Source organism: Microtus pennsylvanicus, chromosome 17 (genome assembly GCF_037038515.1).
Source record: "Microtus pennsylvanicus isolate mMicPen1 chromosome 17, mMicPen1.hap1, whole genome shotgun sequence".
In the NCBI taxonomy this organism is placed as follows: Eukaryota; Metazoa; Chordata; class Mammalia; order Rodentia; family Cricetidae; genus Microtus; species Microtus pennsylvanicus.
In genome coordinates, this window is record NC_134595.1 from 38,054,082 (window position 1) to 38,080,827 (window position 26,746).

Consider the following 26,746-nt stretch of genomic DNA (forward strand, 5'->3'; position numbering starts at 1 on the left):
AGCCCAGCTGGTCTCGAACCCGCGTCAGTTCCCTTGTCTTAGCCACCTAGTACTGGGTTTCAAGCATGACCCAACAGGAGGACTTTGTTTTCTTCGGTGCTAGAGATGGAACCCAGAGCCTCATACATCAACAAGCAACTGGAAACAGCCCTTCTCTTGTTTCCGGAGTCTCCCAGCCGAAGATCCCACCCAGCTGCAGCACGAGAAAAAGAAACCACAACCCGATCAAAGTCCCTTCTTTATTAAGGGTTATCAAGCTGTATAGGATTTCCCACCCTGTCCTGCTGCTGACTGGGACAGCAGAGTCCACCGCTTTCGGCATAGTTTACCTTCCACAGTCGAGCAGAGCCGGGGAAGGGTGTAGGGGAAGGGTGGGCGCTGAATCCCAGCGTGCAATGTCAAAGCCCTAGGCTAGGGTGAGTCCGGCGCCCTGCACCCTCCTTTAGGGAACCGGGGGTTGTGGGGCAGAGCTCTCCGGCTGGGATATAGATGACTGAGGTCACAATCCTGCCCTGCCAGTCCCTGGTGCAGGTGGGAGGAGTACAATAAGCAGCTGTGGGGCCCAGGAAAGCCTCAAATTCCCAAGCGCCCATCCTAAAAGTTGAAGATTCATCCCGTTCCTGCAATTTAGAAACCTCCCATCTTAGTGTCAAAGATAAGTGTGAGAGGAGCCAAGAGCTATGGCTCTCACCCCAACAAAAAGCAAAAGCCGACCAGAAGGGGGCAAGCGAACAGAAGAGGAGCAAGCAGCACACACATGCCCGTGATGTGCAGGGAGTCAGAGAGAGGTGAGCTGGCTGTAGCACTGGGTGAGGACGGGGGTGAGGTAAGGGCCACAGCCTGAGCTGCTCAGGTATTCCAGATGGGGGCTGGGCTGCAGGGGTGGAGGGTCTAGGCCCTGCCTCCCCACTCCACAGTTGGCACAAGTTCTTCTCTTGGCAGCTTCTGTGGTAGGAAGCCCTCCGGAGACTTGCAGGGGTGAATGCAAAGATGGCAGTACTGGGAGTGGGCTGGGGACCAGTTTCTAGCACCACACTCTGAGCCAAGGGAGTCCTGGGGATGAGGCTAGAGTCTTGTGCGCCCCTAGTCTCCAGGCCTCAAATTCTTCTTGGGCCATGGCCAGCCCAGTGTTGGCACCTCCCTTGGCCAGGCAGGGACACACAAACACCACACACGTGGGGCCAGGCAACACTCAGAGAAGCCCTCTTCTGGCAGGCAGATGGTTGGCAGGGCAGCTGTTGCCTCCATCTTGGAGCATGGGGACCTCTTCTGCCTTGTCTATACCTGCAGAGAGAAAATGACTGGCGGTAGGGACAATCTTCAGCTATTTTCTTGTCCCACAGGAGTCTGGAAATAAGGGAAAGAAAAAGCTGGAAGCCTGGGGGATTAAGCCTTGAATTCCAGAAAGTAAAAAAGAAGAAAATTAAAAAAAATTTATTTGTGTCTATGGGTGTTTTGTCTGCATGTAAGTCTGTGAATCACATATGTGAAGTGCCTGTGGAGACCTGAGGCGTCTGATCCCGAGACTGGGGTTACAGATGGTTGTGAGCCACCATGAGGGTGCTGGAAATTGAACCCAGGTCCTCTGAAAAGAGCACCCAATGTTCTTAACCACTGAGCCATCTCTCCAGCCCCAAGAAAGTATCTTTTGAAGGGGAGGGGACAACATCATGTGCACTTCACTCTACAAGTTACTACTGCTGGCAACTGTTCTTGGCCTCACTCAGAGCCCTACCTTGTGCACTTGAGGGGGCAACTCATCCTCCGAGCCCTCCTCTGGCACAGGCTCCGGATGTCTTGACGCTGGCTGCCCATCTTCTGCCCATCCTCCCAGGGGCAGCCTGGAGAAGTGAGAGGGAGCCCGGGGCACTGTGCCAGGATCTGTAGAGAGAAGCAAGAACACGAAGAACAAGGTGAAGGTTCTGGGGGCTATTTGGAGGGTTCGTCTCCTTGGACCCCATCCCGTTGGTCTTTCTCCTTCTAAAGAACCACCCTTCTAGGAGGCCTCTTTGCTTCCATTCCCCCAGTCGGATACCTGTGATGCCCCCGTAGCGCCTCTGGAAGCCCCCATGCAAGGCAGTGGTCTCGGGTGCTCCAGGCCGGGGTGTAGCACAGGGATAGCTGGCAGACCGGGGGATAGGCTGGGGGGCCCGGGCACCCTCTCCCCCATCTTCAGGGGCACTCTCTCCACTCTCATCACTTTCCCGGCGGTGCCACACATGCCGCTCGGGCTCAGCCTGGGTCTGCTGCTTGTGGAGCTGGAGAAGGGGGGGATTAGTTGAGGACAGGAGGGGTTCTATCTGAAACAGCCGTACCTACCGCAGTACCTCCCATTCCCACTCACAACCCTCACCTAGAATCTTACATACACAGCATCTAAGATGTTAGCAGTGTACAACAGAGGTGTGATGCTTTATGGAGACCTCTGGAAAAGTGTCTTGAGTAGTTCAGGTTGACCCTGAACTCAATGTGTCATTGAGAATGATCTTGAATTTCTGATCCTCCTGACTTCATCTCCCCTGAGATTTCAGATATTAAGGTAGTGCTGGGGATGAAATTCCTGGCTGTGCACATGCTAGGTAAGCGCTCTATTAAGTGAGCTATACCTCCAGCCCTCATTTTACCCACTCTTTGGTTAAGGAACAAGTTAACAAAGTGTCTAAATGCCAGGTACTGTTTTGGGTACTCGGAACATAGTGAACAAACAGAATTACCAGTCCTTGTGGGGCTTGTACACTAGTGGTGGTGGTTATGAGGAAAAATTGATCATAAACTATTAAATAAAAGCAAAAACTAATCTTAGATAGTACCAGATGCTATGACTATGGAGAAAAAAACAGAACAAGAAAACTCAGGGCAACAGGAACGAGGCCAGCCTGGTCTACATAGTCAAGAGTCAGACTGTTTTAAAAAGTCAATAATAAAAGTAAGGGAGGGAGGGGAGAAGAGAAAGGAAGGGAAGGAAAAGATTAAGGAGGAGGAGCTGGGTCTGGAGGTACAGGCCTGTAACCCCAGCGACTTAGGAGACTATGGAAGGAAGGTCACAAGTTCAAAACTAGTCTAGGTACTCAGTGAAAACGGCTCTCAGAACAGTAAGGATATAAGCTTGGGGCTTGCCTAGTGTGTTCAGGGCCAAGTCTAGTCCTCAGTACATCAAAGACAGGAGGCTGTTACCGAGAACCATTAGAAAGTCTTGGGAGAGAGGAAGAGAGGACTCCAGGAAACAGGAGTGCACTACTGGCTAACGATGCCATCAAGCACATATGTGAAAATGGAGATTACAGAGCAGTTAAGAGGCAGGGAAGGGCTGACATTGACTGCCGCTCAGCTGGCCACCCACCTGGTGCATATAGAGGGCATGAAGGCTCATCTCGGTGGACGCGTATTCTGACAGCACCAGGCTCTGCAGCTGTCCCTCCCACACACTGCTCCCGGAGCTGGCTGTCCTGGCATCCACTCTGTCCCTCCCAGCACAGACAGACAGCAATCAATATTTTCAAGATCTACACGTGTTTCGGTGGGCTATGCTGTGCTTCCCCATCACGACCCAACTCCACTCACCCAGAGCCTGTCATGGTGCTGGGAACCCGGCCTTGGGGGGCCTGTCCAGGTTGCAGAGGGGAAAAGGAGCGGAGGGCAGAAGCAACTTCAGCCCTGTGCCTGGAGCCCTGCAGGTCTCTGGACAGTGGGGGTCCCCGGCAGGACGAGCCAGCTACCACGTTCGCAATAAGACTCAGGGGCTATGAACAAAAGGAGTGAGCAGAATTCTCAGGGCAGGGTGAGGCCTCTAATGTCCTGAACCTCAGGACCCAGCGGCCCAGACTGAACAGACAGGAAACCTTCCACCCTGTCACCCCGTGTCCCGTGCTTATTCCCCTCACTGGAGAGCACTGGGCTCACCATCACCCAGGCCCTAGATACACACCTCGGACTCAGACTGTAAGGACTGAATGGACGTGAAAAGGGCATTCTCAGGGAGCAGACCACCTTGGGCAAGGCCAGCAGCTGCTCCATCTCGCTGCACCTGCTCCTTGAGGAAGCCCAGGAAGGCGGTGCTCTCACGAGGCGGCTGCCAGCCAGGATTGGTGATGGCGAAGTGCATGAGTGACAGCTCGGTCTTCCCGTCCTCCGCCTGCTGGTACACTGAGGCCTCGGTCTGCCCTCCAGACAGCCACTGTGCAGGGGAGACGGCAGTAAGCAGGCCTGAGTGCTTGCAGGAACTCTTCCCATACCATCCCTGCTGGGAAGAGGCCTTGGCCCCAGAGGATGGTGACCGCAGTTCACAGTCATCGGTCCTGAAACCCCGATGCCCACCCGCTGGGTCAGTCATTTGTAGTGCACTTTTTTCAAGGGAGCATGGTTGCTGGTTTAAATCAAGGCTGGAATCCAGTCAGATTCCCAGTGACCACTATGTCCCTGGCGCAAGGATGCCTGTAGGCAGGGCTACCTTTGTCATTTGCTGGCTCTGAAAGGATAGCTTCTGCAGTTTTCCAAAGGTGATTATGTGCCACCATTGTCCCTGACCATCTGCCCCGACCTCCCCAGTACCTGAGGATGACCATGTTGGCGAACATCCATCTGAGCAAAGGAACAGGTGTCTCCAACGCCGACAACCTCTACTGTGAAGTTGCGGAAGAAGTCTATAATCTCCAGGGCCCGTGGGCGCAGGCAGAAAATGAGAATGAGGGGCGTGACAATGGGACTCAGCAACTCCTCCAGGATGAACACCTAAAAGGGAGGGGACTGAGGTTACAAGCAAACCGGAGACAGTCCAGCCCTTATCACCAAGACACCAGTCAGTCTCTAGCAGGCCCTAACTCCAGCTCCACTCACTGCCTTGTACTGGAAGAGCTGGGCAAACTCGTCCCGGGTCTGCGAGCGGTGGGCATTACCCTGCCAGTGGTCAGGCATGTAGTGGATATGAGCGAGGATCACTCGGAGCAGCTGCTCAGGGCAGAACACCATGTGCTGGTCTGGGATGAAGGACCTGGCGGGATCAAGTTCATGGTAAGACAGAAGCCTTTCCTAGAAGGCTAGCCCGCTTGTTCCCACCCACAGCCCCGGCACACCTGCACACGGTCACCGTGACTCCTAGGAGTGTGACGGTCGTGAGGACATGTTCCACAGCCAACACATCTTCATCGTAGATAGTGAGAGCAATGAGCACAGCCAGGATAGAGCCAGCGAAGAAGGCACCGTTCTTGGCCAGCAGAGTCAGCAACGGTGACAAGAAGCAATTCATGTACTTGGAGGCGGGCTTGTAGCCACGGTTGAGGCGGGACTGCAGCTCATGTTCCAGCTCATTGAAGTGGCGGAGGTAGCAACGGCCATACAGGGACCAGCAACGTGCTCCCAAGGCCCCGGGCTCTCTCTTCAACACCTCGGCATAGCTGAAGAAGGCATAGAGGATCTGCCAGATAAGGATGAGGGGACACAGCAGGAAGTTGGCGATGCCAATCCACAGGATGCGGTTGCTGAGGCGCTGGGCCAGCTCTAGCCGTTGTCCCCCACGTTTGTACTCGGCCTTGAGGCTCCATTCGTTGAGAAACAGAGAGCCAGGTCCCCAGAAGAGGATCAGCTCAAAGTTGTACTTGAGACCGCGGGTAAAAAAGACAACCTCTCCAAGGCCAGGCAGGCGGAAGCGCAGGGGCAGAAGGGACTTGTTCACCAGTGCCACCATGTAATTCTGGAAGCGAAGGATACGATGGTAGATGTCCAACTCCGTCAGCTCGCGCTTGTGGATGCAGATCTGATGCTCTTTCTGTGTCTGCACAATCCGGGCCTGCACTTCCTGCCATGTGCAATATGGAAGGGCCGACTGCAGGGTAGGGTGGACAAGGAGAGACAGCATAGGAGATGTTACCTGACCTGCTGTTCTAGTTCCAATCTGGAATGCCCTTCAAAGACCCATGTGTTAAGGGTTTGGTCCCCAGCCAGAGGTACTAATATCTTAGATGAGATAATGGGGACTTTGGATCCTGTCCCTTCCTGCCTTCCTCTTTACTTCCTGGCTGCCATGAAGTGAACAGGCTTCCTGGTATGTGCTCTTGTTATGTTATACTGCCTCATTTCAGGTACCAAAGAAATGAAACCAATCAAATGCAGCAAAAATCAGTCCTTTTTGTCTTTTTATGCTGACCATCTCAGATATTTTTTCCCATTAGCAGAACGCGACTACCATTCCTACCAGAGTGACAGCTATAGACATGTGATGCTTAGGAACGCACCTCATCCTTAAGATGTCTTAGGTCTTACCATGGGGATACGCAGAGCGTGCAGGTAGAAGGAGTGGATCTCCCAGTAGCAGCAAATGTTATAGATGAACTTGATAAGCCGGTGGATCCAGAAGACACCCGCAATGACCAGGATGGTGATGAGTGAGCCGTTTTCCTGAATCCTGGTAAGGAGAAAGAGAGGTAGAGTCTTAGTGACAGACCTGAAGTGTGAGTTGCCGCCTACAGGCCGCTCTGTTCTCTGCTCATTAGCGGTGTTCCAGGGCCTTCATCATTACCTGGAACTACAGACTTGGGCAGGCAAAAAGGCATCTGGCAGAGTGACCTTGACGGGCTCAGTGGGGTGAAGACTGTGGTTCACCATCTTGTTGGCAAATAGGATGTCGTAGTCCACACAACTAACCAGGAAGGTGGTGAAGGCAACCACAAAGAGGAACTGCCTGGGAAGTTGAAAAGAAAGGATGCAGGCCAAGAGTCAGGGAGGTGCTGGTGAAATACCATAGAGCAAGCAATGAGCCTGGGAACCACTGAAGACGGAAATGAAAGGGGCCAGAGAATTCCTAATGGGCTCTGTCTACTGCTCAATCTCAGAAGACCTTTTAGGCACAAATGGCTATTGGCTCCTGTATTTTACTCTTAGGGGTTTTCTGATTATGGCCTATGGTTTCTAGCCTTTGATGCACACGCATGCGTGTGTGTGTGTGTGGTTTTTCACAACAGGGTTTCTTGGTGTAACAGTTCTGGCTGTCCAGGAACTTTCTCTGTAGACCAGGCGGACCTTGAACTGAGAGACCCAGCAGCCTCTACCTCCTGAGTGTAGAGTTGGAGGTGTAGAGTTACATCACCAGGCTAGTGAACTCCTTTCTTATCATTAAGAAAAACAAAAACAAACAAGCAAAAAAAAAAAAAAAAAAAGGAACTCCCATCCCACTGGGCGTGGTGGCTTGTGTCTTTGGCAAACTTCTGAGTTCAAAGTCAGCCTAGGGACAAACACCCCTCCCTTCCTAACTTCTCTGGCAACACTAGACTTTTTCCCCACTAAAAAGGCTCTAGCCCTGCACCAGAGAATACAGGCTCTTTCCTAAAACCTCCCTACTGAACCACATATTTCCTCCTACAGTCTTGAGAATGAGTTGTATGTTCTTGTGAAAGACACAGAATCTGGGAAGCTCTTCATGCAAGAGGTGAAGCTCTAAGTTTTGATACCGTGCTGGTCCTTAGCTGTAAAGGTTTGCAGAGTTTGGGGCCTAGGATTGAGCTGCACTGGCAGGTGTGGCCAGGCATGAGCAAGAGGGGAGACTGGGATAAGCATCTTTTTACCACGGTACCCATCCCTTTGTATACTTACATGAGTTCAAAAATCTCTCCAATGAGCATACACGTGAAGCCATTCTTCTGATGAAGATTATAAACGTGTAAGTGTTAAGAACAAATGGCCAGTAAGTAGACACTTAAGAACACAAGACTTTGATGTGTTATAGAGCTCTTTGTGTTATAGAGCTCAAGTCCTGGCTCTATAACTTTCTGGAGTGTGATTGTTAACCAGTTACTTCTTTAAGCCTTGTCCACAGTGGCAAATTAATAGTGGCCATACTTATATCTCAAAGTATTTAACACAGAAATGACAGTCAAAAGACATTATTACCGGGGCTGGAGAGATGGCTCAGTGGTTAAGAGCTTTGCCTGCTCTTCCAAAGGTCCTGAGTTCAATTCCCAGCAACCACATGGTGGCTCACAACCATCTGTAATGAAATTTGGTGCTCTCTTCTAGCACGCAGGGACACATGCATTCAGAACACTGAATATATAATAAATAAATAAATAAATCTTTAAAAAAGACATTATTACCATTAACCATCCTATTAGAAAAGTTCTTATAAATTAGCATCCTATAAAAGTTCTTCATAAATGAACACAAGTGCAAATAGTTCTCTGTAAATATGAGGCATCACTATAATTTTTTCTTTATAGTGTTGGCTGCTCTGAAACTTGATCTAGAGATCAGGCTGGCCTTGAACTCACTGAGATCTGCCAGACTCTGCCTCCCAAATTCTGGGATTAAAGGTGTGCACCACCAGGCTGGCCTTGAAGGTCCACCAGCTTCTGCCTTTCCCCTCCCCACCGAATTCTGGGATTAAAGGGGTGTGCCGCCTCCACCCAGCTAATTACTTTAACAATTTCAACAGGGTGGTGGTAGCACATGCCTTTAATTCCAGCATTTGGGAGGCAGAGGCAGGAGGATCTCTGAGTCCAGCCTGGCTTACAGAGCTAGTTCCGGGACAGACAGAGAAACCTTGTCATGAAAAACCGAGAAAAACAATTGTTGTTTCAGAATGAGTTTCATTTCCTTTTCTATAGACTGGAGCGGAACTCATCCCCATTTCCCATCAGGGTCCTAACTCAGAGAAAAGCTCCAACACAGAGACACAAAGGATATTCGAGAGAAGAAGAGGTCGAGGTTCTCAATGTGGTGCCAAGGCGCTGTGAAAACAGGAGCATAAATGTCAAACTCCCGAAGTAACTATCCCCCGACCGCCCTGCCCCTTCAGTGTTCCTCCAAGAACTTTCACCCATGCCCCTAAACTCACATTTGCTCCCCTCAGCCACATGCACCAACAGGTCCTCTTCCCCTGGGGGTGAATCGCTATAGGAGGCCTCTAGGCGCTGGTATTCAGTGTCAAACTGTGCCATCACCGCAGCCCCCTGTCCACCTTGTTAACCTGCCATTGGTGAAGAAGAAAAGAACCTGTATTAGATTTGGGCACTGTGTATTTGCTGTCCTGCCCACCAGGCCAGAAGGAATAAGACTGAATCCTTGGGATTTGTCTTTACCACTAACCCCTTTGACTCTAAAGCAGAGCAGGGATAATAACCCCAAAACAGGAAGCTTGGGACTTGACCGGCCCTTAATTCTGGTCATCCATTCCCAGAACCTTTGCTGGGTGGTTACTATGCCAGAATCTGCCCCTTGGGTGTGGGGTGGATGTTTCATCTCCTGTCCAATAAGGAGAAAGTTTCCTCCCCTGCCCCTCCTGGAAACCCAGGTCTCTCTAGAAACTAACTGTCTGGAAACATTTTTGTAAACAAATGTTTAAGATAAGCACATGGCCCTACCAGCTCCATGGACAGTTTCTGCTCCGCGCCAGTCCTGGATGCCCTGGTTGGACAGCTGCTGGAGGAAAAGGTGTCAGGCCTCAAAGGGTGGGGAGTAGGGACACAAAGGAATCTCACCCTCCCACCCACCTGAGCCCCACTAAGAGATGGCAATGGGGAAGAGGCACCTTCTCGGCTGTGACAGACCTTTCCTGGATGTTCTATGTAGGACCAGCCATCTACTTCTAGGATACCCAGGAATAACTAAACGCTTGGACCCTGGGGAGACTGAGTCTACACAGCCCTTCGGGACTGTTTTACCTTTAGTCCACCTCAACTTCCAGAAATCAGACATGCTTTTCAGAGTCTAGAAAAGCCCAACAAGAGTCTTCTCTTAAATTTTTTCTGGACAATCCCTTCTGCTTCCCTAGCATCAGAGATCTAGGCAGGCATGACTTCTGGATGGGAAATTTCCAGTCTATGTAGACTTCAGATCCCAGCTGAATAAGTGGGTTCCCTGGGTGCCTAGAGCCAGGTGGGGTCAAGGATATGGTATACTCCCAGTCTGTGAAGACTCTAGAGACGGTGAATCTTGGTCCGACCTGGTCCCAGAGGGAGTCCCTTGGTTAGTGAAAGCGGTGTGCCTCAGGAAAAACACTCACCTGGTCAGTGTAGACCCAGGGCCCATGGATCTCCCCAGGAAGGGCCTGTGCTCAGGGGTGTTTACGGATGGTGGAGGGGTCGAGCCAGATCTACAGCTGATATCCCTGATGGGCTGGGATGCCTCCCCAAACCCAGCCACCTAGACCTGAGCACAGCGCGCCCCAGGGTCGCCCGGCCCCAGGCCGGGGGCTAGGCTCCCAACAGCGGACAACCCGGCGCGCGGCCCCGGCGCACGCGCGCTCCCCCAGCCGCGCGCGCCCTCTATCAAAACATTCTGACTGCGCGCCCCCGGCCCGCCCTCGGCTCCCCTTCCTCCGCTACGCACCGCGAGCTCACTTGGGGCTCTGTGGGCACCCCCCGGCCAGCTTGGGTCTGGGTCTGAGGATTCCAGTTACCAGCCTCGCGTGTCACCGTAGGAACTGCGACCCGGGCGATTCCAGAAGCCCGGTCTGTTCTGCTGGGCTCGGCAAGACCGGGAGCGCTAGGCCCTCCGTCTGTCATTTACTGTCACCCTCAGCCAGTCTGACCAATGAACAAAGTGGGTGGAGACAAGGTGGCCAATTCTTGGCCCAGGGGGCAGGACGAAGGGTTGGAGGCGGGTTTTACAGAGCAGAGGGCCAATAGTGTGCTCTACGTGGTGCGGGGTTGGGCTACGGGCGCCGCTGTGTGTCCCCTTCGCCGCTCCGTAGCCACCAGATTGCAGTGTTGCAGAAATCCAGCTTTCGAACGGCAAACGCGCCTGGGGCTCGGCCCTCCGGTCCTTAGGGGCGGCTTCTGAGGGCAGAGGGCGAGGGACGAGGTTCTGTCAGCATCGGAGCTAGTCGGTCGGTTGGGTAGCCTTCGACTGGTAACTGCTGGACTCTATTGGGGTCTGGGTACTCTTCGTTTCAGTTCCATAAGACCCTCACCTGTTTACTGCAGAATTGATTCGTGGTAGCAGGTGAGGGCCGAGGGGCTCTCTGAGTGGGGATGGCCAAGCCGGGGCGGCTGGAGACTCGGCAGTAGAATCTTGTCCTGGAGGACTGTTTCTTCCCTCCGTTTCTGCTCCAGGAGCTGCTTTTGAGTTGTTCTGCTTCAGCCATGTCGCCGGCTCCAGGTGCAGCTCTGGCTCCTGCCTCGGTCTCTCTATTGGACCTCAGCTCGGAAGCTCTACTCTTTCGGGACTTGAGCCTGGTGAGCCAAGTTCCCGAGGAGGCTCTGGCCGGGGCGTCGCGTGCTCCCTGCCCAGGTATCCGGGATGCTTTGGGGCGGACCTAAAGAAGAACGTCACTGGGTTCCGTGGAGTCTGTCAACAAGGGCCGACTTTCACGCCGTCATTTTCCAGCTTAGAAATCCACACATTCTTTCCGTTGGACACATCCCCTCCCCCCCAACATATTTCAGCCTTGGGCAGTTTACAGCGCTGGCCCATGAATTGTCGCCAAATAAATCTCTAGTTTTTATATCTCGTCATGTTAATACCATTGCTTTAAAAAACACAGTTCCTACGTCTGTTTCAAATTGAAGTGGACTCTAGTCAGATCTATTCCCTTGTGTTTATAATAATACAAAGTTACTGATTTTATATGTTAGTCTTTGGTTGTGTTTTCTTGCACTTTTTTTAGGTTGTCCATTGTAATTGGAACGATAAGATGTAAATTCGTATCTAGGAACTGGTTTTTTTTTTTTTTTTTTTGGTTTTTCGAGACAGGGTTTCTCTGTGGCTTTGGAGCCTGTCCTGGAACTAGCTCTGTAGACCAGGCTGGTCTCGAACTCACAGAGATCCGCCTGCCTCTGCCTCCCGAGTGCTGGGATTAAAGGCGTGCGCCACCATCGCCCGGCCTAGGAACTGGTTTTATATAGTTAAAAGTAATTTTAATCTGGGAGTCGTGGCACAGACCTGTAATTCCAGCGCCTAGAAAACAGGCAGGAAGGAGAAGTGGGGGTTCGAGAACAACCTAGACTATAAAGTGAGACCTTGTCAGAAAAAAACAAAACAAGCTGAGCCGTGGGTGCAAGCCTTTAATCCTAGCACTGTGAGTTCAAAGCCAGCCTGGTCTACAGGGCAAGCTCCAGGACAGACTCTAAAGCTACACAGAAACCCTGTCTCCAAAAACCAAAACCAAACAACAACAACAAACAAACAAAAACAGAAGAAGAAAAAACGTAGCTCAGTAGTAGACCTGAGTTCCATCCCCAGTACTACAGAAGTATTATCTTAGGGCTTACTGGGCAGGGAACTGAAGTCCAGCTTTCTTTAAAACACCTTGAAGTAAGGTTTTGCTTAGGTATCAAGATGTGGTGAAAGAGTCTCCATGGACTTGTTTTCCTGGGTGTAAGCTTGCTCATCCTCAGAGAGGCCACTATGTACATCCACAAGTTCACTATTGGGACAAGGGGGTATAATGGGTGGCCCATTATCCGAATCAATGTTTTGGTTTTGAGACAGGGTCTTTTTTTTTTTTTTTGAGGCAGAGACAGGTGGATCTCTGAGTTCAAGGCCAGCCTGGTCTACAAAAGCTAGTTCTAAGACTGGCTCCAAAGCAACACAGAGAAACCCTGTCTCCAAAAACAAACAAACAAACAAACAAAAGATGTGTGAGGTCTTAAAGCCCCAACACCAAAAAGAAAAAGATTTAAAAGTATATTTATTATACAAAACACTGTATCATCATTTATTTCATATTTGCCAGATCGTAAATTCTTGGAAGGCAAGGCCATGTTATCTTTTTCTTCTGTATTATCTTTTTAATAGGTATTTGCTATAATTTTATGTACTGTAGGTTCACTTTCTACTTTCAATTACCCTTTTCTTCTGTTCAGGAGAGAGCACAAGTTCAGGAAGAAAAGTATCCCCAAGTTCTCTGGATATTTCAGAGAAATTATTTTGTTCAGCCTGTGACCAGGTCTTCCAGAACCACCAGGAGCAGGTAAAAGGCATGGGTACAGGGCTAGCCATTGGCAGCAGAAGTGTCCTGATGGGTGGGATAAGTAGACTCTGCTTTCTCTAATGACTTGGTGCTACCTGGTTAAACTTCCTAGAGTTCTGTGACTAGCTTTGCCTACTGTACAGCGCCAAGGTAGAATGTCTTGCCACCTGCTCCTCCCTTTTCCTTCACACCAGAGACAACATTATAAACTCGACTGGCATCGCTTTAACCTAAAGCAGCGTCTCAAGAACAAGCCTGTCCTGTCTGCTTTGGACTTTGAAAAGCAAAGCTCTACAGGTAATGCTGTGTATGGGAAAACTTGTATGGGAGCAGGAGGTGGGGGTGGAAGAGTTGCCATGGGGTGTGAAGAAAGGTCAAACATGGCTTGTCAGACTTCTATGTCCTTTATCTGTCTGCAGGAGATCTTTCCAGCATCTCAGGATCAGAAGACTCAGACTCCTCTAGTGAAGAGGACTTGCCGACACTGGATGAGGGGAGGGCTGAGTTTGAGAAACCTAACCGACCACGAGGATTCTACCCACATCGGGTCCTTTTCAAAAATGCCCAGGGCCAGTTTTTTTATGCTTATCGCTGCGTCCTAGGCCCTCACCAGGCAAGTAACAGTGCAGGTTTTGTGATCAGTCTCAGCTTTTATACACTCTGCCTACGTTTCCTCTAGCCAATGCATGTCTTATTTTCTCCCTTCCTTTTGGACTAGGCTATTGTACCCAACAGCATCGTCTTTAATTGAAACTGGCCAGAATATTGGAAGGGTCAAATATAAGGGGATTAAGTCTAAACTGTGATTCTACCATTCCCATCTTCTATCACTACCTCTCCAAATCTGAAATATCCTTCTTTGTGAAATGGGAATGAGGCTAAGGTAGTTGTAATGAAAGAGATAACGCAAGTGCAACACGTTTTTTTGTTCTTAATGTATGCATCACATGAAATGTTTCTGTTGCATTTGTCATATAGGTTCCCCCAGAAAAAGCAGACTTGCTGATACAGAACCTGCAAAGTGGAGGTCCCAGATACTACGTGGTGCTCATGGCTGCAGCTGGGCATTTTGCTGGTGCAGTTTTTCAAGGGTGAGAGGGTGCTGCATGGGGTAAGGATGGACCCTGTTAACCTGAGAGCTGCTCTCCAGTACTGAGTTTGTGTCATCTACAGAAGAGAAGTGGTGACACACAAAACCTTTCATCGTTATACTGTGCGGGCCAAGAGGGGCACAGCGCAGGGGCTTCAGGATGCCCAGGGTAAGGCATCACGTTCTGCTGGAGCCAGCTTGAGGCGTTACAATGAAGCCATGCTGTATAAGGTGAGTTAGGTCTCACGAATCTCTGTGATAGTCCTCTGATCTCTCAGTCTTGCTAGTTTTCTGGGTGGACAATAGAATAAGGCTCTTTGGGAATATTTTCATTCTTTCTCTCTCTCTAGCTCCCACTCCCTGCATATGATCAGACGGCTATTGTTTTGTTTGGAGATTATTTTTTTTTTTAAGAGCAGGTGAAGACAGGCTGCTAAGTAGAATTTCTTTCTTCAGGATGTTCGTGACCTGCTGGCAGGGCCAACCTGGGCTAATGCACTGAGGGAGGCAGAAGCAATACTGATACGTGCCCCACGCTCTGGCCGGTCCTTGTTCTTTGGAGGCCAGGGGGCACCCTTGCAAAGGAATGACTCCCGACTTTGGGCTATCCCCCTTACCACCCGAAGACCCACTTTTGGAGAGCTTCAGCGTGTGCTCCATAAGCTGACCACCTTGCAGGTGTATGGTGAGTACTCCAGGCCTCATACACAGACCTGTATAGACCATGGGGTTTTCCAGCCTGTGAACTGCAGCCCAGTTGACCTGGGCTGGCTTCTTCACACTTAAGTTTGAGAAAGACTTTTTTGTTTCATGGCAGATGAAGACCCTCGAGAAATGGTCAGATTTTGTTCACCTGAGCCAGTAAGAGAGGAGAGGAAAAAGGCTACTGATAAAGAGAAAACAAAGGTCCCCAATGATGAAAATAAGGCACTTGGGCAGGATGAAGAGTCACTCAAGCAAGGTTTGAGCACCATCTGGCAATTGTCAAATATATCTGCATGTCTGCCTTGGAAATGCAGTGACCAATTTTTATAACTGACCTATCTACCAGCTGATAGGTGAGCCTTTAAACCGTACCCACACCCATCCACTCATCTCTACCAGCAACTGTTTATAAAATAAGGTATGTTCTGATTTTAGCCCTGGCTGGTCTAGAACTCACTGTGTAGCCCACACCGCCCTGAAATCATAATAATCTTCTTGCCTCAGCCTCCCAAATGGCTGGGATTATACCCATGAGCCACCACACCAAATTGCTTTCTCACTGAGGCACGGTCTTTGTTGTCTAGCCCAGGCTGGCCTGGAGCTCTCTATGTAGCCCAGGCTGATCTTGAACTCACTGTCCTTCTGCCTCCAGTTTCCGAATGCTGGCACTACAGGCATACACTAACACATCCATCAACTGAGACATGCTAGTGACCTTGCCAAACCTTATTACTGCTCATAGATATAGTCCTGGTACTTAGCATGGAGATTGATTGGGTGCTGTTGCTTTCCTCTACTTTTTTTTGAGACAGGGCATCACTATGTAGCTCTGGTTGTCCGGGAGCTCTCTTTGTAGATCAGGCTAACCTTGAACTCACAGAGATTCACCTACCTCTGCCTCCCAAGTGCTAGGAGTAAAGTGTGCACCACCATGGTAGTGCTTTCTTCTACTTTGTCCTAATGGTGTTCGCTGGGAAAGTCCAGGGACAGAATAAAAACACTTCATTTCAGGATGATCTGAGTATCTTTTTATAAATGTAAACCCATTGAGGATGCCCACATCCTTCTACTCTCTCCCTATTCCTTAGATGGATCTAATATCATATTTTTTCTAGGTTCAGAGTCTCAAGAAGAAGATGGCTCCCAAGTAGAGTTGGAGCTAGTAGAATTGACACTGGGGACCCTGGATCTTCGTGAATTTGAAGTATTGCCCAAGCGGAGGAGGAGGAAAAAGAAGAAGGAGAGAAATCAAGACCAGCAGTGTGGGACACATGTGACTCTTCTTCAGCAGCCTCAAGAAGATGCGCCATTGTCACAGCCAGACCAAGTGTTTGCAGCCCCACTGGACAGTTTGGTTGATGAGGCCAAAGCCCCTGGTCAGCTGGAGCTCTGGGATATGCTTCTATCTGCTTGCCGAGCTGGGAAAGTTGAGGTGCTAAAGCAGCAGCTAGCTCCTGGGCCTGTAGACCCTGATGTTCTGTCCCTACTCAGTGCCCCTTTGGGCTCTGGTGGCTTTACTCTCCTGCACGCAGCAGCCGCATGCGGAAGAGGCGCGGTAGTTCGCCTGCTGCTGGAGGCAGGCGCTGACCCCACTGTGCAGTAAGTATCTCCATCCTGAGCCAGTTAGGATTAAAGAGTGTAACGTGGCAGCTCCCGCTGGCACCTGACACTGTTTCCTCGGGGGATGCCAATAAAAGCAGGAGGCAAGTTGAATTCGGTTTTGGGTTTTTGTCCTTAGGGACACTAGGGCTCGGCCACCTTATACCGTAGCAGCTGACAAATCAACACGTAATGAATTCCGAAGGTTCATGGAGAAGAATCCTGAAGCTTTTGATTACAACAAGGCTCGGGTGAGCTGGAAAAGGAGCCACAGAGTGGGAGGGCTTCAGAGATCCTCACTAGGTCCTTTCTACTTGCAGTTTTGCAATATTTTTGGGAAATCCTCTAGGTACCAGGGCCACTGACTCATGAAATGGAGGCCCGGCAGGCTACAAAGAAAAAGGAGCAGAAGGCAGCTCGATGGCAGCGGGAGCAACAGCAGCAGAAGCAGAGGGAGCAGGAGGAACGGGAGCAAGAAGAGCAACGGCGATTTGCTGCTCTCAGTGACCGAGAGAAGGTGAGGCCATCAAGTCTTGCCCTGCGAGGCTTCCATAAGAGCCTACTTCGACTCCCCAGATTGAGCTGTCATTTCCTGGGAGTGCTGTTCACCTCTGGGACTCTTCTTTAACATCTGCTCTGTTTTTCAGAGAGCTCTGGCTGCAGAGCGCCGATTTGCTGCCCAGTTGGGAGCCCCCAGCCCTCCAGTTCCTGACTCTGCAGTTGGCAAAGCTGGGTATGGGGGCCAGGGAATGAGTGAAAGGGCGGGCTTCTGTGTAGTAGGAGTCACTAGGGGTAAGGAGAACAAGTGTCTTCATGGTGTTCTGTAGGATCACAGAGGGAATTTGAGATTCCCTGGGCCCTTTACGGGCCGGGGAAAGTTTGTGTGGTACCTGTCCAGTCATTTTTCTTCTTTTGTTCAGACGTTGTTGGAGTTGTGGAGTGTCCCTCCAAGGCCTCATTCCCTTTCACTACCTCGACTTCTCTTTCTGCTCCACACGTTGCCTTCGAGACCATCGCAGTCAGGCAGAGAGGTCTTCTTCCTGATTTCTTATAGCCACCTGGGGGCAACTCTAGGCCCCGAGAGGACACATTCAGACCTAGAGTTTTTCTTTCTCCTCATGAAGCTCAAGATTATGTGGAAGATGGGGGTGAAGGACACTCGGGAGCAAGGGCAAAGCCAGGGCTACAGAGGTGTGTGGAGCCAGTACTATCTTTGGAATTTTAATCACAATAAAGTTTGGCAAGAAAACTGTATCTGTCCTTACATTCGGTGGGATTGTAGCTTTTGATTCTTTATGGCCACTGTGACCAGCACCAAAGGATCTTGCCCTGTGTCCCAGATTCAAGGGTCATCTTTCTTTCAGTGCCCACTTAACTCCATTGGTTCATATGAACTTTGTGTTTCTGAGAGAAAATAGTGCAAAGTGCTATTGAGGATAGGCTTATCCAAAAATTGGATTGTGGGCTTACGCGGCATGTTTTCTAGCTCCAGCAATGTGACTTTGTTGATCGATCTATTAAACAGCAGATGTCTTGGCACATATAGGGTCTGCTGTGGACCCCGCTTTGTCCAGTACCGGCCCAAGTTAAACCCATTGATCCATACTTGACCCTGGGAGAAGGGATGGAGTGGAAAAACAAAGGTTCAACTTTCCATGGGGTGGAATTGCCCCTTCCAGACTTCTAATCAGATTAGGAATTTCTAGTCCCAGATTGTTTTTCTTGTAATGTGCCCCCCACACTTCAACTACCACCATTAGCAATACCTTGGTCCATCCAGATAGATGCAGAAACGTGTCTCCAAGTTTGCCTAACACTGAAAATGTTGTGGAATAGAAGGCAGGAACAGAAAAAACTTGAGGCTGTGCTCTTTTGGCCAGCTGCAGGGGGAACCACCACCTTATAAGCTTATCAATCTTGAGAGGGAACATAGTCCACTCGGTGAGGAGTGTCTGCCCAAGAAGTGGTGTTTCTAACAGGCCCTGTGGGGAGACAAATGAGAAGTGATTTCCTGAGTCCACACAAGGGCCTACTCTATCCCCAGCCAAGCTCTGGAATGTAACTGGCCATGTCCACATCCTCAAGCACTGTTCTCTGCCGAAGCCTAAGGATGGAGTTCTTCCATTAGGCCCTGTTCTCCAAGAGAGGGCGTCAGTACTGGGGAAGAACAGGCAAAACCAGCTTACCTTGAAGTCACTGTGGTTAGACCCAAAACTGAGCCTCCCCATATTCTCTAGCAATATATCCAGCTTGGTCCCCACTTTCCCAGTCAAATATAGTTCCTGTTTCAAGTTCCGTTCCAGGACACCCTTGAATACCTGTGGGTAACAGATGGGCTCTGGTGAGGCAAAGGCCCAGCATTCAGTTCTTGGCCACTAGTGAACCAAATAGGGAATCACACTAGAACACTGCATTTGGGGGACGATGTACTCATCTTGTTGGTAATCTACCGTTCTGGTATTCTGCTTTCTTGAGACAGGGTCTCTATGTAGTCCAGACTGCCAAAACTCACTATACAGCCCATGTGACTTCCCTCCTGCAGCCTGCTGAGTGCTGGGAATGCACGTGTGCCCCACTACATCCCTGGGTAAAACCATCCTGAATTACCTTCTTTCTCATCCTAGATAGTTACCTGAACCTCTGTCCATGTGGGCAAACAGGTAGGAAAGGGCTAAAAATGGGGAAACTGTAAAGCTATAGGGTTTGAGGGGAAGGGAAGGAACTGAGATAGTAAATTGGTTGGGACTTAGATTCTTACCCCATCCACCATCACATAGGCACGGTCATGAACTCCATTATTTGGCACCCAGAATGGTGTTGGTTCAAAAACAGTGAAAGCCAGATAGGTCCGGTATAGCATAAAGCCATGGTCCTAGATACAGAAGAATGGGTACCTTAAGATGAACTGGTGATGAGGACGGACACTGAGGAAGATTGGTAGCTAGAGGAACTTTTGGTTATAGCTATTAAAAGAGTCTGCCATTCCCATCAGATGTGAGTTTATGCCTTACCTGCTTCACAGCCTCAAAGGTCAATGGCAAAACTGAACGGATGGGGCCGTGGGGACAGAGAAAGTCTAGGAAAGACAGCAAATTCCCATCCTGTGAGGAAAAAGGAGCAACCAAACTGCTAAGTGTCTGAATTGAGGGCTGCTCAGAATAAGTGATTCAGAAAACAATGGTATAAGATCAGGAAAGAGGAGGAGAAACTTACCGGGTTCATAGTCAGAGGTCCAAGCTTCATCTTGGGGCTGGGGGGAGGTAAAGGTCCCAAAGGAATTTCCTGGAACTGAGCCCAAATTCTCTCAGTAGTCATAGGAAAACCAAAATAATCCAAGGCACTAAAAGAAGGTTCTTGACCTGAAACCCAGGGACAGGCTGCAGGGAGCCATGAAGACCCTATAATTTTTCACATGCGTATAGTTCCCCCAGATGATCCTATGAGTGGTAAATGCTTCATGGATTGCTAGGAGGGCCCTGTTACCCAGTCAAACACCACCATTTTGTAGGGTTCCTTAATGATATGGGCATTCTCCCTTCTCCCCAGTTAATAAAAGGGCACCTTGCTGATGACATTTCGAAGTGCAAAAAACTTAGGTGTGAGATCCCCTGCTTCAGATATGGGTGCATCGTAGTCGTAGCTGGTAGTAATTGGAAGGAAGCGCCCCTTCTCGTCAGCACCTGGGTTAAAGTAATTTAATTAATTTAACATCTTAGGTGATAAGTTCTAAGCCAAGAGCTTTGTGCAGAAAGCCTTGTGATTAGAGGGAAAGCAGTAGCAACACCCAGCTTCTAAATACCCTAATCTGTCCAGCCTGAGATTTCAGCCCCTTGTTCCCTCCCTACTTACACCACAGGGACGGTTCTCACCATTCCAGTATCCAAAGTTAGTACCTCCATGGAACATGTACCTAAAGTGGGGGTAGGTGGGAGAAAGGACCAAGTCAGACATATAAAATCTTAACTCAAAACCCCAACTCCCAGGAACATAGTTGTGTCCCCAGTTACATGTTCACACTGGCTCCCAACTGGAGGATCTTTTCCAGTCCTTGGGCTATATGCAGGCTGGACCGGGTGGAGTGGTTTTGGCCCCAGTAATCCAGCCAGCCTGTATAGTACTCAGAGTTCACCTAGAGGGAGAAGTGAAAGGGGCCACAGTGAGGTGGGAACAGAGCTGGTCCCATTCCAGGCAGATCATTTTTCTGATTCCCCTTCCTGATGGCCCCTCACCAATGGCCCATGGGGTTCATAATTCCGAAGCAAGGAAAATATTTTGGTAATGTTGTCAGCTGCAAAAAGAAACAAGGGTAAAAAACAAATATCACAGAGGTGCCCAGACACCACTCCCAACCCTTGATGGGAGACCTGGGCCAAAATCTATAGTGGTATAGAGTCCCTGGAGGGAACCACATTTGAGTCCTTGAGGCCCATCTGTGGTGAAGAGCAAGATCTTGTCTCCTAGTAATGCCCGGAAGAGGCCAGCCAAGTGTCTCATATACTTGAAGTCACAGGCCCTGTAGCTACCATATTCATTCTCCACCTGCCAAAAAGCAAAGAAAGTGTCACGGCTGTGAGGAAATGAAGGTTAAGGATACCTTGTACCCATTTCTCTTGCCCAGTCCACTTCCCATTCATACCTGAACGCTAATGATGTTGCCCCCATTGTGGTAGAGAAATGGATATATCTTGGGTAACAAGACGTTGAACCAGGAGTCCACAGCAGCAAGGAAAGCTAAAGGAAGGAGCAGCGAGCTCTGCTCATTAGGGACCACTGGATGCTCCCAGCCCCTCCCCAGCATCCTTGACAGTCTCCACAGTGTGCGGTGCTACACTCCAGGCTCACAACTGAACCCTTTTAGAATTCTATTGTCTTTATTTATTCTTTTATGTGTATGAATGTTTTGCCTGCATGTTGTGTCTTTGTACCATGTGTTGGTGACTGCAGAGGAGGCCAGAAGAGGGCATTGGCTCCTCTGGAACTATAGTTACAGATGGTCATGAGTTACCACATGGGGGCTGGAAGTCAAATCTGCTTCTCTAGAAGTCAGTGCTCTGATGGGCCTAGACTCAGGAGCAGTGACTCTCAGCGGAAACTCTAGGAGTACAGAAAACTATAGTGTTTCCAAAGACTCCACGTAAGAAGACAGGCTAAACATACAATATGGAGCTATTAAATAATCAGCTTACACCAAAGAGTGCTGTGAAATTCCACAGAAAAGTAGCATTTGGCTTGTATGGACTCTGATCTAATGAACAGTCTATGTGATTTCATGTCTTACATTCTCAACTCCTATTTACTACTTTTATGTTTCCCCCTCAACACCTTCATGCATCTTATTTCCTCTTTCTGACATTTCTCTCCTATCCCCCTTTCTCTAGCTGATGTTAATTTATGCCTCAATTCTTTATGCTCATATTTTTAAATTTGCATTTATTTATTTGTATGTGTATGGATATGCTATTATGATATGACAGCTGAGGGGTGGTTTAGACCAGCAGATAGCAGTAGTTAACCAGAAGTAGTTAAATTCAGTGTTGTTGAGAGTAACACTGACATGAGTGTGAGTGTGTGTGCGCACGTGTGCGCGCGTGTGTGTGCGCGTGTGTGTGCGTGTGTGCGTGTGTGTGTGTGCGCGCGCGTGCGTGTGTATATGTGCGTGTGTGTGTGCGCGTGTGCGTGCGTGTATGTGTGCGTGTGTGTGCGTGTGTGTGTGTGCGTGTATGTGTGTGCGTGTGTGTGTATAAATGTATGTGGTGTGGTGGCACATGAATGAAAGTCAACCTTCAGGAGTCAACTTTATCCTACCATTTGGGTCCCAAATATCAAACTCTGGTCATTAGGCTTGGTGACAGGCATCTTTACTTATGCCTTAATCTTTTTCTTTTTTAATAGACAGGGTCTTCCTATGTAGCCCTGACTGTCTTGGAACTCACTATATAAATAAGACTGGCCTCGAACTCACAGAGATCCGCCTGCCTCTGCCTCCCAAGCTCTAGGATTAATGGTGTGCACCACACCACCTGTCTTAAAAGAAGTTTGTGATGACATTTATTGTGTGTGTGTGGCATGCTTGTTGAAGTCAAAGGTTAACTTGCAGAAGTTGGATCTCTCCTTTACCACATGCATCCAAGGGAATCAAACTCAGGCTGGCAGCGTTGGAAGCGAATACCTTTACTTGTTGACCCAGCCCATAAACATTTTTTTTTTAATTTTTTGTTTGAAAAAAAGTCTTACAAGGTAGCCGGGACTGGCCTAGAATTTTCTATGTGGACCAGGGTGGCCTTGAACTCATAGATACATGCCTGCCTTTGTCACCCAAGTGCTGGGGTTAAAGACATGTGCCACCACGCCTTTTTTTAAAAATTCTTAAACTAATTCTTTTTTTGTTTTCATATGGCGCTGTATCTGTATGTACACCTGCAGGCCAGAAGAGGGCACTGGAACTCATTATAAAGACTGCTATGAGCTGCTATGTGGTTGCTGGGAACTGAACTCAGGACCTCTGGAAGAGCTGTCAATGCTCTTAGCTGCTGAGCCATCTCTCCAGCACCTAATTATTTTTCTTTTTATGTTTCAAATGAAGGAGGTCCATCCAAGCACATATAAAACCACATTTATTCATTCAACAAATATTTATGGGTGCTTACTACGCTTCAAGCACTGTTCTGGGTGTATAGAAGGGACAGAAACAGGAAAAAAAGCCTCTGTCTTGTGAATTCCCTTTCTGCGAGTGGAGGTAGACAAATACCCGAGAGAAACTACAAGACGGGAAGGGAAACATACGATAGTTCAGTATGGGATGCTTAAAATTTAGGTGGCAGGAAGTATCATCGATGGTGATTTCTGCAGAGGTGCTGCAGGAACATCACATGCAAAGGTCTTAGAACCCGAGGCTGGCAAGTATTGAAGAACAGCAAAGAGGGCAGTGTGGTTGGGCAAGTGAGCAAGGCAGTGCAGCAGATACCAGGAAGACGAGCCTAGGGCCTAGTGGACTGTTTCAAGGAGTATGTAGTTCCTATTCTGAATGAGAGGAGAGCTTATTAGCGAGGGTTAGGTGGAAATATGGTATGATCTGAGATGTATGACTGACCCATTTTCACAGAAGCTCACTGGCTGCTAGACTAAGAACAGACTACACAGGAGGGAGAGCAAACCAGGAAGGGCAGTGAGGGTGCAGTTGAGATGCCAGCGAGGGGAGGTTTGGGCCAGCAGAAGCGATTGGAAATCATGAAATCCAATGCTGTTGAGAGTTACACTGACAAGATTTTCTGATGGCCTGAATGCAGGGCCACACGAAAGAGTGGGAATGCAGGAGAGGTGTGCAGGGTTGCACCACAGGGTTTAGAGTGCTCGGGTGGGGTGCAGCGCCACTGGCTGAGACAGCAAGATATGCCAGAAACTTAGTTTCAGTTACATCACTTCACCTTTTGTTTGTCTAGGTAGAGAAGCAACATAGGGATTTAGTATGGATAGAGGAAGTCTTAGGAGGAAGCTGCATATTTGGGAGTCATTAGATACTTCATGGGTTAATTCTGTCACACAAATGGATGAGATGACCACACTTAGAACAAAATTAGAATATATATCCAAGTACTGCATCCCAGGACAGTCCAGCACTAAGAGGAAAGGGAAACGGAGACAGATTGAGACTATAGAGGATGGTCTTGAACTCGTGATCCTCCTGTCTCTACCTTGTAGATGGGCTTGCAGGTGTGCATCGCATGTGTGCTAGGCATCTCACATCATTGTAAGTTTACTGTGCACAGGGACTAGTCTCTCAGTTCCCAGTTTCTAGCATTCTGCTAGACATGAAGGAAAGAATAAATGCATGACCTCCAAGTGAGGGAGGCTTGTTCAGGCACTCAAATCTTTTGTCTCAACTCACCTGGATCGGAGGTTCTCAGACGAATATTAGGTTTTTGAAGCAACCAAGATGGGAGACCTCCCTTGAGAAAAACATAAAGGCAACATATAAGCCCACAGGGGTTTTGTTTTGCTTTGAGACAAGGTTTCACTCTGTAGCACAGGCTAGCCTCAAGAACAACAGTCTTCCTGTCTCAGCCTCCTAAATGCTGGGATTACAGGATAAGCTACCCCTTGAGCTGCAGATAGCTTTGTTTTTTTTTGGGGGGGGGGGGAATGGGAGAGGTAAGAAGGGAGAGAGCTGGGTATAGTGCTGGAAATGGCCCCTAGAGTATGAGCAGAAAGGAGTATTTGAAGCCCCACAGTTACTTCGCCTTTAGTTCTGCCCTTCTCCAGCTAACTCACCATCTCCCACTCTGCACAGATGTAAGGTCCTGGTCTCAGAATGACCAACAGGTTCGCTTTAGCTGCCTCATTCAAAAAGGCAACGAGGTCCCGGCTGCCCTTAAAGTTATAGACCCCAGGCTCCGGCTCATGGTAGTTCCAGGGCACGTAACTGAGAAAGGAAGATGTTAACAGGACCCAGAGGGAACTAGGGGACTCAGGATTTGCAGAGAGAGAAGCAGCTAAGAGGAGGTTCAGGGAAGCCCTTCCCACCCTTGTCTAAGAAGTCCTGGAGCTCAAACCCTTTTCAAACCCAGTCTGTTTTCCTGGGGACACATTTCTAAGAAAGAGTGACCGCCAAGCGCTGGAGAGCACTTCTTACAACTGTACAGCGTTGAGGCCGCTCAAACGCATCTTGAGAAGCCGGTCGGCCCAAAGTACCCGCGGAACGCGAAAGTAATGCAGGCTGCCAGAAACATAGCGGAACGGGACTCCGTCCAGGAGGAATCTGTCATGTTGCCGATCCACTACGAAGGAGCGAGCCTCTGTCTGCAAGGGAGAAAGCCTGGCTCAGCAGATGTCTGGAGCAAGGGTCAGTGTCTACCAAGTGCTTAAGAGATTGAACTGGCCCTGTTGGTGGGTTGACCGTCTCTCTTCTTCCGGTTCTGTTTCCCTCCCCTCGACACCCAGACAGGCAGTTGGACCTCTCAGTTTACCTGGGACAGTAGCAGCAGTAGCAGCATCACAAGCCGCAGCAGCAGGGAAGGCAGGGAAGGCGGCATCTTCGCAGCCACGGCACTTAAAGGTTTCTTCTGCTCTAGGAGGGCTGCCTCCTAGAATCCGTCACGTGGTGGATTCCTGGGAGGGAACCTCAGCAAGCAAAGGGGCGGAGACCACCTCAAGTTTTCAGGCAGTTAACCCGGACTTGCCTTTTGCCTGCAGCCACCCACTCTCCGCTAGTTTATAAAATCCTCTACATCTTGCTACTCAAAGTGCTGTTCGCTAGTTGGCTTCATCAACATCACTTGGGAGCTCGTTAGGAATGCAGAACCCCGGTCCTACCCCAGACCTTCTACACTGAACTTTGTAGGATGTCTTGTATCTTCATGGCTACCAAAGAATCTGGCACATATCAGGTTACATTTATATGAGTGGCTATATGAGTGAGAACTAAGGGCTAAAACAGGTTAAGAAACAGTGAAAAACGTAGAAAATCTTCATGGTGATCACTACTATGAAAGGGGGTAACTGGGTTACAAGGAGTCTGTTTGGTCACTTTTTTTTTTTTGAGATGCATCCCTTTCCAATATATCTGCCTGTCTAGGCAAGAGATGTAAAACAAACTGCATAGTGCAAAGACTTGGAAATCCAAATGTCCATTTCTCCCGCCTTCACAATTGTAGATGTAAGAATCCGGGTAGAAAACACGACGATTTCTGTTTATTGACACATATTGAAGGCTATGTGTCATATAATATACGAAAGACATTTCATTTAATCTTGAAAAAAGTCAGGAAATAATTATCATTCTCATCTTACATACGAGGAAAATGAATTAAGTGGCTGTCCAAAGTCACAATTAGTTCAACAGAGCTGAGATTGGAACTAGTCAGTTTGGCCTCATAATTCACAACCCTTACTTAGCCCTAGGTACTTCTGTCTTACAGCGGGGAAGAGTGAGAATCTGAGAGGCGAAATCTCTTCCTGGAGGTCACACTAATGTGTGACCATTAGGATCAGACTTAGAAACTGGCCCTCTGGTTCAAAGGAGCACTCCGACACTAGCTAAGGTAATGGAACACAGGCCAGAGGTCTGAAAGTGCTACGGGATCAGACCTCCAGGCATCTAAGGGTCAGCACCCATCCCTCCCTGGACCCTCCTCCAAGCTAGACTGTAGTAGGCTACTTTCTGACTCCAGCGCGCGGGAGGTATGAAGCCTCCTACCTCCGACATTGCGAGACGGAGGTCCTAGGGGCCTCAGGTAGAGCCCGGCTTTTCTCCCCTTTGGTACAAGTCCCTGCGTCTTGACCCCTACTGAAGGCCAAGTGGGAACCCTCGGGGAGATACAGGAACCATTCCACGTCCCCAGGTCTAGCCGGGCCCCCGCCTCTCACTTCCGGGTCCCCACATCCTCTTGCTACCGCTACCTCTTGTTGCTATGAAACGGCGGGCCGTTACTTCGACGCGGACTGATGATGTCACCGTG

General features: G+C 49.2%; 3 protein-coding genes across 11 annotated transcripts; 1 reads left to right on the forward strand and 2 right to left on the reverse strand.

Annotated features, from left to right (window-relative positions):
* Nucleotides 1-225: 225 nt before the first annotated feature.
* On the reverse strand, nt 226-10,497 carry Atg9a (autophagy related 9A). 5 transcript variants are annotated; one of them, XM_075951832.1, is made up of 16 exons: nt 10,315-10,492; nt 9,348-9,402; nt 8,822-8,953; nt 8,671-8,714; nt 7,582-7,646; nt 6,512-6,673; nt 6,256-6,397; nt 5,070-5,818; nt 4,834-4,987; nt 4,549-4,728; nt 3,926-4,174; nt 3,562-3,740; nt 3,341-3,458; nt 2,036-2,258; nt 1,736-1,881; nt 226-1,284 (listed from the first exon to the last, which is right to left on the reverse strand). In XM_075951832.1, the coding sequence occupies exons 3-16, from the start codon at nt 8,922-8,924 to the stop codon at nt 1,279-1,281; spliced, it is 2,520 nt and encodes an 839-aa protein (XP_075807947.1). In that variant the 5' UTR covers nt 8,925-8,953; nt 9,348-9,402; nt 10,315-10,492; the 3' UTR covers nt 226-1,278. The 5 variants fall into 5 exon arrangements, with proteins under 5 accessions (XP_075807947.1, XP_075807948.1, XP_075807949.1 ...); XM_075951833.1 differs by having other exon boundaries at nt 9,348-9,405; nt 10,315-10,445; XM_075951834.1 differs by lacking the exon at nt 10,315-10,492 and adding an exon at nt 9,989-10,223.
* A 155-nt stretch (nt 10,498-10,652) lies between these two features.
* Nucleotides 10,653-17,541, forward strand: Ankzf1 (ankyrin repeat and zinc finger peptidyl tRNA hydrolase 1). 3 transcript variants are annotated; one of them, XM_075951839.1, is made up of 14 exons: nt 10,653-10,718; nt 11,040-11,217; nt 12,792-12,898; nt 13,093-13,195; nt 13,318-13,511; nt 13,877-13,989; nt 14,072-14,219; nt 14,445-14,673; nt 14,806-14,949; nt 15,809-16,292; nt 16,432-16,543; nt 16,642-16,809; nt 16,940-17,025; nt 17,213-17,541. In XM_075951839.1, exons 2-14 carry the CDS (start codon nt 11,070-11,072, stop codon nt 17,334-17,336), a joined length of 2,160 nt encoding a protein of 719 aa, XP_075807954.1. In that variant the 5' UTR covers nt 10,653-10,718; nt 11,040-11,069; the 3' UTR covers nt 17,337-17,541. The 3 variants fall into 3 exon arrangements, with proteins under 3 accessions (XP_075807954.1, XP_075807952.1, XP_075807955.1); XM_075951837.1 differs by having other exon boundaries at nt 10,691-10,929; XM_075951840.1 differs by lacking the exons at nt 10,653-10,718; nt 14,806-14,949 and having other exon boundaries at nt 10,939-11,217.
* Glb1l (galactosidase beta 1 like) lies at nt 15,707-26,724 on the reverse strand. 3 transcript variants are annotated; one of them, XM_075951841.1, is made up of 17 exons: nt 26,485-26,724; nt 25,256-25,409; nt 24,922-25,088; nt 24,561-24,711; nt 24,178-24,238; nt 20,929-21,023; nt 20,657-20,831; nt 20,522-20,580; nt 20,300-20,421; nt 20,162-20,202; nt 19,854-19,972; nt 19,506-19,580; nt 19,304-19,393; nt 19,051-19,164; nt 18,479-18,610; nt 18,059-18,274; nt 15,707-17,904 (listed from the first exon to the last, which is right to left on the reverse strand). In XM_075951841.1, the coding sequence occupies exons 2-17, from the start codon at nt 25,319-25,321 to the stop codon at nt 17,653-17,655; spliced, it is 1,935 nt and encodes a 644-aa protein (XP_075807956.1). In that variant the 5' UTR covers nt 25,322-25,409; nt 26,485-26,724; the 3' UTR covers nt 15,707-17,652. The 3 variants fall into 3 exon arrangements, with proteins under 3 accessions (XP_075807956.1, XP_075807957.1, XP_075807958.1); XM_075951842.1 differs by having other exon boundaries at nt 25,256-25,397; nt 26,485-26,699; XM_075951843.1 differs by lacking the exon at nt 26,485-26,724 and having other exon boundaries at nt 25,256-25,448.
* Nucleotides 26,725-26,746: the final 22 nt, after the last annotated feature.